At 36.6% G+C, this 13,176-nt stretch overlaps 2 protein-coding genes across 3 annotated transcripts; one reads left to right on the top strand and one right to left on the bottom strand.

Moving 5' to 3' along the window:
• Window positions 1-65: 65 nt before the first annotated feature.
• Window positions 66-3,808, top strand: LOC120255981 (cytochrome b561, DM13 and DOMON domain-containing protein At5g54830-like). Of its 2 annotated transcripts, none has more exons than XM_039263749.1 (2): window positions 66-519; window positions 684-3,808. In XM_039263749.1, the coding sequence occupies exons 1-2, from the start codon at window positions 487-489 to the stop codon at window positions 1,467-1,469; spliced, it is 819 nt and encodes a 272-aa protein (XP_039119683.1). In that variant the 5' UTR covers window positions 66-486; the 3' UTR covers window positions 1,470-3,808. The 2 variants fall into 2 exon arrangements, with proteins under 2 accessions (XP_039119683.1, XP_039119684.1); XM_039263750.1 differs by having other exon boundaries at window positions 495-597.
• Window positions 3,809-6,073: 2,265 nt separating this feature from the next.
• On the bottom strand, window positions 6,074-10,192 carry LOC120255984. The gene is made up of 5 exons (XM_039263753.1): window positions 9,153-10,192; window positions 7,153-7,210; window positions 6,979-7,062; window positions 6,753-6,894; window positions 6,074-6,574 (listed from the first exon to the last, which is right to left on the bottom strand). The coding sequence occupies exons 1-5, from the start codon at window positions 9,622-9,624 to the stop codon at window positions 6,191-6,193; spliced, it is 1,140 nt and encodes a 379-aa protein (XP_039119687.1). The 5' UTR covers window positions 9,625-10,192; the 3' UTR covers window positions 6,074-6,190.
• Window positions 10,193-13,176: the final 2,984 nt, after the last annotated feature.

Below are 13,176 nucleotides of genomic sequence, written 5' to 3'. Positions count from 1 at the left end.
AAAACACACATAAAATAGTTAATGATTTAAAAAATTTTAAAACCCTCAACCCTTCCATGCAAACAGCCCCGTCCGTCGTGTTCCTCATCCTCATATTATATAAACAAAACCCTAAACAATGGCGAGGTGTCTTCTCGCCCGGCTCTATCCACCCTTTCTTCAAACCCTAGCCATCATGTCACATCCATCCATCCCTCTCCAATGGTTCCTCTTCTCCTTCTCCTTCTCCTCCCCTCTCGTCGTCGTCGTCGTCATCGTTGTCGGCCTCCGTTCCGGTGAACCCTCCAGAAATCTATGGCGGCTTCTCCAATTCCTACAACAACAGCGCCATCCTGGACGATAAGAAGGTCATCTTCTTCTGGTCCTTGCACAACACCTCCATCTCCATCGCAGCTCAATCCAATCGCAGATCCGGGTACCTCGCCCTTGGCTTCGGCGACTCCATGATCAACTCCTTAGTCTACGTTGCCTGGTTTGATAGCGTTGATGAAGGACGCATCTCCAGCTACTGGATCGATGGTAAAACCCCGTCAAGCATTCATCCTGTTTTTGAGAACTTGACCGATGTGGAATGCCGATCGGTGAACGGAATCATCAGTTTCGAATTCTCTCTGTCTTTGAATTCTTCATCATCACCATCTTCTTTCCCTTTTCATGTTATTGATCCGATGTCGCCTTTGAAGGTCGTCTGGGCAATGGGATCGCGTTGGTCGGAGGATCGATTGAGTTGGGGTAACATGCATTTCCTTGCCAGTGATCGTCCTGTTGAGGTTCTTTTGCTTGGAGGAGTGGTGCTGACGGAGAATTTTCGCCCAATTCTGGCGATTCATGGACTCCTGATGTTTGTTTCTTGGGGATTGTTAATCCCATCGGGTATATTACTCAAAAGGTACTTGAAGTTTTTGGATTATCATAAAGCCTATAAAATGCATGCTTATTTTGAGTGCTTGGGAATAGTTGTGTCCCTGATTGGAGTTCTTTTTGCGGCAGCAGAGCTCCATAATTTCGTTATTAGCTCTTGGCATGTTAAATTTGGTGTGATTGGAATGGTATTGGGGCTCCTGCAGCTAATAAACTTGTGTGTGAGGCCTAAAAGAGGGGTGAATGTGGATACATTTTTGAAAAAGAGGATTTTGTTGACATATTTTCATGTTATTACTGGAAGGTGTGCTGTTGGAGCTGGAGTTATTGCACTTTTAAGTGGAATGTATGGTTTGGGACAGAAGTATGATAGTGAAGTAGCTGAACGGCTTACTTGGGGATTGGTTATATGGTTTATGATTGTTGCATGTGTTGTCATCTATCTAGAGTACTTGGTATTGAAGAGAAGGAGATGGGAGCTGAATACATTTGGAAATAGTTGGTTTTTGGAAGAAGATGATGCTGTTGATTTATTGCAGCCTAGTGAAGAGGTTAATAAATCCGAGTCGGTAAGAGAGGAGGTTCAGCTTGAATCAATGAACAGATAGATTATGGTCTTGGTGTTGTGTTAACTCAATTTCAAGTTGGAGCTTGCTGTTGATTCTGTCTCAGGGATCCTCCTTTTATCTATGCATGGGCGGCATAGCCTACAATAATGAGCCATAACTGCATACAGTGCAAGATTGTAGAATAGCGGCTCTTCATTATTTGGCTAAGTACATGCTCTGTTGTATATAACTATGTATATTGCAGTATTAGTTCTTCTTCTCAAGTGTTAGTTTAATCAGCTTTATGATTTAGATACTTGTATTTTCTTGGCAATTTGATAAGAAGTTGATGATGTCTTAGAGGTGAGCTTTGTGCAAACATTTGGCTAATGCATGAAGAAACAGTCATGTGAAATCTTTTAGGATTACTTTTAAATTGGTTGATGATTTCTCCCCATCATTTTAAAAATGTACTTCTCATTAAAAAGGTTGTTTAACACTCAAGTTGTCCTCTCATGTGATTTAACATATATAAATTCTCTTTATATTGTGTGAGTTTCTTTCTAATCAGCCCCTGTTTTGGCATTAAATGCATCACCATCAGAAATTTCTGTCACACCATTCACGGGCTATTCTTTCTGATTATTTTTGAAGTTGCATGATGTTCCTCAAATATTCACTGAAAAATGATGGCTGTAGAGAGTTGGCAATCTTTTGTGGGGCGTGTCATACTATATCTTTTCACTGATATTTTTATAGGCTTCCATTTAATCTCTCAGTTGATTGTATTCTTTGAAAGAACAATACATTAACTTGTATAAGATAATTTTAATTGAAAATAGGTAGGAAGTAAATCATGATTCATGAAGCATATGATCCATTTTAATAGGCTAAAACAGTGTTTTAATTTTTAGATTGACCATCATCTCTAACCATATATGGATTGTTCAAAGTTGAATTAGATAACCATATATGGATTGATTTCTTGTTCTTACATAGGTACATAAGCATAAGCTCACAATATTTTCATTAGCTTGATTTTTCTACCTCTTTTTTTAAGCTTGATACTTATGCAAGTGAATTGCTACATACTGCTTAAGGTTCATGTCAGGATTAATTTTCCATAACCAGATGGATACTTTCCCAGCTGATGGTTTTAAGAGCAGTGATAGCCCGACACTGCTCTAATTGACATGTGAGCTAGTTCAGTGTGGTGTTCATTGGAATGAGGAAGCCTAGATTTTAGGGGCTTCTGAAGATAATGTTTTAGGCACTATGGCACAGCAGCTATTGGAATATCGGAACATGGATTCCACGCTGGTGATCGATTTAAACTCTTAGTCAATGTGGTGAGAATTTAGTGATTGAAAATGTAATACTAAGTATTATATGATCCTTATTAATATTGAATAGTTTGCATCAACTGAGCTTTCAAAGAATGAGATGGTGATGCTATCTTTGTGTGTGTGTGTGTGTGTGTGTGTGTTTGCTTTGTTTATTTATTAGGAAACAGTATGTGAACAAAGAGATGCCTCTCCTTCCATCAGTTTTGGTGTTAGATGTTTGATCTTGTGGTAAGTAATTGAATATCTCTTTGATGTTTGCCCTTCACAAAGGGAAGTTTTTAATGGATAATGTGGACGACAATAGGCAGTGGGTGATAAGGGAAGACTACACCCAAGTAAAATCTGGAAGAGTAAACATTTGCAATGGAACACTGTTGCAACAGAATCTATAGGAGATGCTTTTAGAATGAGTTGGTTAAGAGCTTTACTTGAAAGAACCATATCAGACCACACTACTGTAAAATCAATGGTAGCCCATCCTTTATGATCCATGTGTCAAGATATAGTTTTCCATCTTCTCAGGCCATTTTAGTTGATATTGCTTCATTGCAGCATGTTGTCTTCTGCATGCTTATTCCTGTACTTTTTATCTTTGTTCATAAAATTGTTATTCACCATCAAAACACTATTTTTCATCTCTGTTTATGTATGGAACCCTCCTCAATTTAGTAAGAAATGTTGATTATACATACATATGTACATAAATATATAATATATACATACATCTGACTTTTGTGTACCCACACTAGACTTGATTGCCAGTATAATTACTTTTCTCACAACTATTTTTCTCTTCTTTGGAAAAATTGAAACATTTCGGCCACCACAGTTTTCTTGAATATCTACAACTGTCAATATTTTGTTGAATCTTTAAAATTCATTTTTAGGTATTTAAAATTCATATGATGCTTTTTTAGAATCTGCTATTAGTGTTGCAGTTAGGACTCTTTGATGCCCTGTGAAGTTGGTATTAGAAAATGTAGAATTTGTTTATTGCTTCAAATTGAGGTAAGGCATCCTAGACTCCTAGTCCGTCAGTGAAAGTAGTGCATTCTTAACTGCTACAGGAGTTGGTGGAGAAACAAATGAAGACAAAAGTACTGGAAACAGCATATGGCAATCTTTTATTAGAATGTGCTCAAGCCACTTTCTTAGTACCAGATAAAGCAAAGCCATCAATTTCAAAGGTACCTTTTTTTATTGAAAGTTTGAAATCACAAGCAATTTTGGTCCTATGAGGCCCAACAATATATATTTTTTTCTTCTGTGTGATCTGGTGCTTTGCTTTTTTTTTGATTGTGATCTTATTATATTAACTGATCCTAAACAGTCTGTGGTCGCTCTTTGCATCACATCACAAATATTTCTTTTGTAACTCTTTTTGCACTGTCATGTCTGAGTCACTCTAATATGCACTATCATGCTTGCGGTGGCAAAATGATAATATGAAAATTTATTGATGTTAAAAATCTGGATTGTGTTGCAACCTCGCTACTACTACTAGGTGTTATGAGTCTTCTTTGTTTTAAGATTCAGAGTGTGAAAAAACTCTTATGCTCTTTGTAAATCATTAATACAATCTATTATTTACACTGTAAGACATATTAATGTAAACTTTACAATTGTGCATGCCTACATATAATATTGTTCATAAATCAATCTTTTCATCTTTGTTAGAACACTTACCGTAGGAATAAAGGTGAGGTGATGCATGTATGATGACAAAGGGGGGACCAGAAGAGCTTGACTTGCTGCTGTTCACAGGGTTAGTGAGTGAAGGTCCTCTGTGGCTATGCTTTGTGAGCAGAGTGGGCACTCGTGAATGTATACAGTGATCTATCATTGTGCAAGTGGCCCACCCACACACTATCATTATAAGGTGCGTTTTGCATATGTCCCCCATAGATGTCTCAAATTACATATATGCCCCTGCAAAACTGTGATTGCAACCAAAGATTGTTGCGGGTACATGCTACTTTTGTTGCTGACAAAATTACCCTTAAGGGGCACTATAAAGGAGGCTATTGTTTAGTTACAAATAGGTGTTGCTCAGATTTTGGTGTTGTCTAGTGTGACTGGTTAGAGGCTGTCCTCTTAATCCGGAGACATATATTTGCACTAATTCATGGTTTTGAATACATGCAAGGGTTAAATCCACTCTAGTTTGAATTATATGAATTTGTTTGTTTTGATCCTTTTGTCTAATGTGGGATATAAGAATCAAAACTAACATTCCAAAATCCCATAGTTTAGGGATCATGTGCAGTTTTGAACTCTATATGCCATTATAAATTTATCAGGATTATATGTGCAATTCTAGACATTTACAGGGATGTAGATACCAAAATAGGCATCATCATACCATGCATGCACTCCAAAGCTTAAAAGGCTCCTTCCCCAGATGGTGATGTTATTGCTGCCTTCTTTTCTTTTTGCCAATTGCTCTGTTCATTGAATCATGAGGTTTCTTCAAAGCTCCAGCGTTTTATGGTGGGGGCCATGCCATGCATGATGGTAGTAGATCTGGATTTCAATTCCTGGACTTCTTATGAGATCTAGGCTCCATCCATGTTCAGAGGTACCATAATGTAGCATTTGTTTGTTTTATTTTTAAGAGAAGTTAACTTGATCCTCCTGAAATTTTTTGAATTATTATTATAAAATATAAATCTCATTCATATCAGTGATTCAGTGTACTGGGTTAATTTTTAGATTTTTCACATGCAGATAATTAAAACTAAAAAATCATATTACATTTGAAATTTTTATCCGAAAATTGTGAGTGTTTTTCAATTATGTAGCTCATATTACATTTGACAATGGTATTAGAAAGAAGATGTGAGGGGGAAAAGGGTTTTTCCTGATAAAAAAATTAAAAATAATATTTGTGGAGGAATGCACGCCTTTTAAGAGTAAACATGAGAATGTAACTGCTTAGAGGTATAAATGCTAATCTACCCTTTTGTGCCAGAAGTATAATAAATGAAAATCGTGCCTGATAAGATATTTTGAGCTTTCGTAGGGGTATAATTGCATTTATAAATTCTCTAATAATAGAGTACATATATGCAACTGAAGTCATGGCGGGTTATATAAGCAAAAATAAATAAATAAAATAAGCCCCATAATTTAGCGTTCACGATAGAGCTGCTGTAAATAAAGCACCATAAAAATTGGTCATCCTCATTCAAACTAAAAAATCATAGCTAAAACACAATAATTATTAGAAAGCATTATTGTTTCTATAAGTTGTACAAAAATTTCATCTAATTCATTATATAAATAGCATTAACTCTACAAAGAAGGCTCCATAAAAAAATTAAAAATCTTGCCACATTTATACACAAATTCTACCCTCAAAGATTAGGTTAATAGCTGCAGCACCAGGAAAACAAATTGGTGTACACACACTCCATCATTCTTACTACTAACTCTTCACAGTTGCAAATCAATACACATAGCAACGTCTTCACAAACATCCATCTTCTCCAGCACCACCTTCTGATCTATATCAACCCTATCTCCTTCATTTACATTTACACCTGCAGGTATCACAGAAGTGGTCACTCCCACGGCACACTCTGTGAATCGGAAGCAGCTGATGAGATGGTCGTTGGTTAAGCCTGCGGCTTGCATGAAGGAGTAGACGACAGTGGGGCCGACACAACGGAAACCTCTCCTGACTAAGTCCTTACTCATCACATCTGCCTTCGGGGATTTCACCAGGACTTGTCGAGGGTAACGGAACCTGCTTGTTATAGGCTTGTTATTTACAAAGCTCCAGCAGTAATTGGAGAATGATCCAAAATCCTCTGCAATCTGGGGAATTTTGCAAAAACACTAAGTACTAGTTTAAAAGTCAAAGACATTGCTAAAAGATAATGATTCATAAGGGACCCAAAGAATATATATCCAAAAAAAGTATGCTTGGTGAATCAATTGAGGAAAAGAAAATGATGATTAGAAGAAAAGATAAGAAAACATAATAGAGATCAACCTTGAGTATTTGGCGTGAATTTTCGATAACCGCTCGAAGCTTTGGCTCTGATAGTAGAAAGCTTGCAGTGCTTCCTGGGGCTATGAACTTTTTCTCATTTAGTTTAGCAACGGCGTCAGGATTGAAATCCATGAAGACTTCCCTGAAAAAGAAAAAAAAAATACATGAAGGCACATCAGAACCAGAACGATCGGGAGATACTTCCATTTCAATGGCTGGAACTAACCTAAAACTCTGCCTTTTACTTAGGATTGTTGGCCAGGTAAGCTCAGACAATGCACTTGAGAATACAAGCAACTCAAACAATTTCCTGTGAAATTTAAGAAAATCAGACTCAATGGAACCCCGGTGGATCTTTTTTTATGAGATTAAAAAGAAGGTTAAGGTGGATAGGCTGTACTTATCATCATGCACCGGGACGCCCCATTCTTCATCATGAAAAGCAACATAGCATGGATCTGCAAGATTGAAATAATTAAATAGTGTTACTAAAAGCAATCTGCAAACCAGAAATATATGTATATTTGAAAGTAGTGCATACATAATTGACGTCCACTTGAAAATCAGAAGAACACCTTTATACCAACAATTTGAGCATAATTTCCAATTTCACCTTGCTCATGCAAAACTTTATGCCGATTTATTGATTAAAATCCTAAGATACCTATTATTGCACAGGATCTTTGGGCACTCTCATATTTATCCATCATGCCAACTTATCGTTTATGACTTAGAATTTATCTATGTAAAAAATAGTACTCAATGATATGTGACACACCAATCAGGCAAAATCACAAATCAAGCTATTAAACTAAATTTTAAACTGAAAAAAGGCTCACAGAATAATTAAACATGAAGAATTTAAGTGAAAATGGCAAAAGATGTTTTAATGATAGGTATACTAAAATCATAAAAACATGGAAGAATTTGTGATTTGTATACAACAATTAATCTTTATCAATTGATAAATAAAATAGAAGCAAAAAGTTAAAAGGACATGCAGCATAACAATAATCATGCTTCTGCAAATTATATCTGCTGCAAGTTGAAACAAATTATGCTAAAAACATGTCAAAAAAGTGAAAAAACATGTCAGGTACTTTTATCAGCCACATTATTTAACCTTTTAAACCTCCATTTGCATAGATCACCTAGGATCTGCAGTTAGGTTCTTCCTCAAATGATATGGTCTAGTCATATAATCTTGTACCAATGCACCAACATTAAATAAATCATGCACATGATGATAAAGGTTTTACCTTTCACTTAAACAAAAAAGAAAAAATGTATATTATTTCAAATATTTCAAAAAATCCAATCAAATAAGTGACCAACAAAATGTGAGCATCGTTATCAAATAAATAAACTGAAAGATAGTTCCCAATATGACAATTTCCACTTCAAGGGACATGTCAAAGTAGCATTTCCATTTCTTCCTTTCAACTCAGAAACGGTTGCTAAGTAGCTTTCATAAAACATGGACCTTTCCACTTGGCAAAATGATACTGGACATTGTGTTGTAAAAATTTATCTTAGGAGTAAGGATCTAATTAAAAGTGCAAGTATTGTAATACATGTTCATAAGAAAAAATAATAATTATAAGTTCATTCAATTAAATGTCTAAAGCAGGACAAACACAGTATCACCCAAATCTACCATACTGCATAATGCCACAAACATGCACAGAACAGGGAAATAACCTTTGAAGTAAAGTTTCAGTAAGTAAACAGTAAGCAAGAGTCATGAAGTACTAAGAATTTCCCCACTTTCTCGCCAAACAAGTGAAGCCATGAACGTCATCCACAATTGTTGTGCCACTACTCAATGGAAATTACTGTATGCACTCTAGAAATATCATGATAATGTTACCAAATAATTCACAAACTAAAATCTTCAGAACAGGTAGCATAATCTATAGATTCAAGCGTCACTTGTCCAAGACTAGGGACGAAATTGGCCAATAATACGTTCCAAGAAAAGTCCAAGATGAATCAACACACAAAACAGAAGCATTTTCAGAAATAAAGCTACCCAAATGACTCCTTCAAAATAAAATTACATAAAACGGATTAAAACCAACCAGCTTCAAGAAAATCCCAAGATGAATCAACACAAATGCAGAAGCACGTTCAGAAACTTAGTTTCGAGAACAAAACCACTCCCTTGAAACAAAATTAAAAGAAAAAAAAAAAGAAGGAAACCAGCCAAAAAAACAATTCAAGATAAATCAACACAAAACACAGAAATATATCCAGAGATTTAGCTGCTAAAATTAGTCCTGGAAAACAAAATTAAACAAAAGAAGAAAAACTGACGGTCTTCAAATTCACATTCAGAAATTTTGCCAACATAATTTAACCCTCAAAAATGAAAATTAAAATTTAAAAAGATAAACTAACCAGTGTTTGGAGTAACCCAAGCACATCTTCTTCTCCCCGGCGAGACTTCCGGCGAGCCCATTACGACACCATCCGGAACAATCTTCTCAGGCTTCGCACCAATCTTCTCCGCTCTCAGAACACTCTGCCTCCGCCGGCCAGTGAACCCCATTCTTCCAATCCTCCCCGTGGACGCGCGGCTGCAGAAGGACTCAGTAGATGCATCCGACGAGCAAGAAGCATTCATCGAAAGGTTCGAGTGAAGTAACAACTCATGCCGTCTCAACAGCGCCGGCGGGCTAAGAGCTGGCGACGAAGGCGGCGAATCCACAGCCGGAACCGGAATCTTAAGCTTCTTCGCCTCCACCTTCGGAGGAGGCTTCGAAACCGGTTTCCTGGTCACCAACCGGGCCTTGTTGCCTGCCGGAACAAGCACCGGCCTCGCCTCGATGTCTCCGGCGTTCATGGACCTCACCCTGGGTGCCCCAGCCATGAGAGAATCCGAGCACCACCTTCTCTTCCTGCTTTTAGCTCTGGATCTCAGAGTCAATGTCTCACGAAACACACCTGAATCTTTTCTACTTTTTAGACCAACTCTATCGCTATCCCAAACTCCCAAACACTAGCACTTGTTCGAAAACTCGAGAAACCTCCCAACTTTTCAACCAGAACCAATGGCTCTAAACCTCCCAATGCCCTCTCAAAACCCTAGAAACACGGCCATGGATTTCAAACCCTCCATTTCATCCAGCCAAGCGTCTCCTCGATCCAGCACTGGAGGACCTCGCCATAGCTCCGGCGAGTCCACATCCCACTTCCAAAAGCACGACACGAGGGCCGAAGCGCACTGTAGATCTTCCACAGAGGCTTGGATCCACTCCGGCGATCGCCGGAAAGCGACGGAGGAGAAGGAGAAGAAGTGATGGGGTTAGAAGGGTGAGAGGAAACGGTGATTTGAATGAAGGTGACCGGAACATCCGGGTCGGAGCTGATGGGATGACCTGGTGTAGCCGGTTATCATCTTTTCGGACATGTTAGGACATTTGAACATTTGTTATTCTGGAAAGTATACACCCTTGGCGTTGGTATGTTTTACCAAAATGCCATCGCATGGAAGCAATAGCCGTTGGATTTGAGAAATTTTCAAACGGTACGCAGTCGAACTGGAAGGTTTCGTACGCGCCGCCGTTTCCTTTTTGTTTTTGTTTTTTTTTCTTTTTCTTTTAATGGTTTTAAACCTTGAAATTTAATAAAAATATTTATTCTGGGTCTAATTTCCCAGTGATGAAATATGCTCTAATTTTGGCGTAAATGATGCTTTTGAAAAATATTAAAACATTAATTCTAACAAAAGCTTTTACATAGATGTACTACTACCTTTTGTTTTAAAATAAATTTTCAAGAAACAAAAATGATTTCATATAATAAAAGCCTTTGTCTATAGTCTACATTGATGATTTACCATAAATAGATTTAAGTAATAGTTTTTCTGTTTACCGAAACTGGTGGCATAAGAAAATGGATCCAATTGTTTGGTTGTGATCTGGTCCATGAAACAGCAGAGATTTAAATAACAAAAAGCATTAGTTGGTGGACCGTATGTCGAAAGAGCAGTTTGTGATTTATAACGCAAATAGACTTTTTAATATCATAATTAATTTAATTCTCTAGATAACAAACATCATGATCTCAAGATACATATGAAGTCTTTATTTATAATACAGGAATTTACATGCGTATAACAACAGCATGCATACCAATTACCAACAACCATATTAAGAGAATGAAAAATATCAATTATATACCATCCAAGTTCTTGAATGAAATGGAGCATTAACTCAAAATGCTGCTATGAAATGGAACAGGCAAAGATTTGATTGATAGTTGTTACATTGCTACTCTTGGTGGGTTTGCTTCAGTGACAGGGTATCATGGAGTACACTCCCATTGACCTTTAAAAGTTGCCAGTCCAAGTCATTTTGAGTAAAAATGGACAAACAATGAACAATGATCTCAAAAATTCATGAAGAATGGGTTGGAATCTGTTCATGTTGCTTATCAAAATTAAGAACTCTGTCATGAATCTAAAAGAAAATTAGTCACATCTTTTTCTTTTCCTTTTTCGTCTAAGCTGGGCAAGATTTAAAAATTCACAAAAACCATTGAGTTCCAGATATCACTGAAGATTATCATGAATCCGTGAGAAATTAAATTACCTGGTTTACTTTATGTTTGCTGACGCATGACCTAGCCCCAAGGAAAGATGAGAAAACACTCAACTACTCAAGTGAATAAAAACTTTAGATTTGTGATTAGTAGAGATGGCTGAGTCTAGGTCGCCCTAAAGCTGTGATTCGAGCCGGACAAAGTGTTTCACTATTTTTAGGTCTTTTGTTGACAAGAGTTATTTCTGAACAAGAAGAAATCAGCCTTTCTTCCTAAAACAAACAAGGTTCACATGACAATGAAACTTCAGTAAAGATCAATCTTTTGAAACAATTCAGATATGTTCAAGAAAAGTCAAGTAGCTAGGAAGAACTTAAATCTAGAAACAAAACACTGATGAATGTCCAATTGAACAGTGTCTGCATCAGCAACTGGAATTACCTATTCAATGAGTGAACAATCATGAACAAACAGGACCAGTTTATTTAAGATCAAGCCAACCAAGACTGAGAGAATCAGAATCCACATATAAAGTTGAAGGATAGGACATGGACCACGCTAAAACATAGCAATGGACCCATTAAACCTCATACAAGCCCACAAGTTCAGCATGAAATCTGAAGGTGCAAATCTACTGTTATTTCTACTTTACTAACTGTCAAAAAGTGCAGTGTTTCGGACTAGTTTCATACAAAATACAGTAAGAAATGTGAAGCAGTTCTGACGTATGAAAACTCATCATGAAAAGACATAGGATTTTAATAAAAGGAACTGCTGCTGACTCAACCATCATAAAAGACAATGATAAAACAATGTAGAATGACAACAAGATGCGTATATTCTAAATAAATCAACCAATAAAACCATCTTACCTGTAGAATCACAAAAAGTTAGAACTTTTCCTTCTGTCAACATGAAGTGATCCATTGCTCATATCTGACAAACGACAACCCCATCAAACACTGTAGATCAATTCAGTTATAAGATGATATAAAATTAAAAATAAAAAAATAAATCAATAAGATTGAATGCTGCAACTTGGACCTTGGTCAAGAAAATAGCAGAATCCAAGCAATTCAATATGATGTAATGCAATTTCGGCTTTTGAATATGATAAAAAGGGTATACCCCTTTAAGCAAAACTCCAATTACCAATACACAAGAACTGTGACACATGATTTGTCACTATCCTGCTTGTGGCCCCTGCAGGGAAACATAAATTTGATAAAGATACTTTCCTACAAATTGGTGAGATATTAGATAAAGATTCACCTAACACTTGGAAAAGAATACTTGAGATAGAAGCAATTACATAATCATCTAATTAAGAAATTTTCAATAAAATGCGTCAGAATCTGTCTGTTTTCATTATTCGCAGTCCATCTCAAATATAACCTAACAGTAGAAATTGACAAAGATCATGAAAATCATCTAGAGTAGACTATTGAACTATATTTATTTCCACAGAAAAGTGCTCAAGCTATCAAAAACTAGCAATTGTTACTTGGAGGACTCTTTATCTTCAACAGTAATAAAGAACAAAACAAAAAAGAATATTTCTGAGACAATGAAGTCTCTTCTGATTACCGTCTAAGGCAATTGATCAAATCATCAAGGAAACCATCTAAAATCAACAGGATAGCAAAGAAACAGAGCATCATAATGCAAAATTAAATCCCAGAAGCAACGAAATAAAATCCAAACATCTGCCTATGACACAACAAGGAAAAAGTAAGCCTGATAGTACCAAAAGAGTATTTGGTGATTTCAAAATAGCAAGAAAAATAACATGGTTGGCAGTATATACTTCCCTATATAGGAAAGCACACACCATCTGGCACAATCTTCCCAAACAAGGCAAACCAAAGATTAATATTTA

This window comes from Dioscorea cayenensis, unplaced genomic scaffold (assembly GCF_009730915.1).
Source record: "Dioscorea cayenensis subsp. rotundata cultivar TDr96_F1 unplaced genomic scaffold, TDr96_F1_v2_PseudoChromosome.rev07_lg8_w22 25.fasta BLBR01001260.1, whole genome shotgun sequence".
Classification (NCBI taxonomy): Eukaryota; Viridiplantae; Streptophyta; class Magnoliopsida; order Dioscoreales; family Dioscoreaceae; genus Dioscorea; species Dioscorea cayenensis.
The sequence above is the reverse complement of the archived record's forward strand: the minus strand, read 5'-3'. Positions and strand labels throughout refer to the sequence as shown.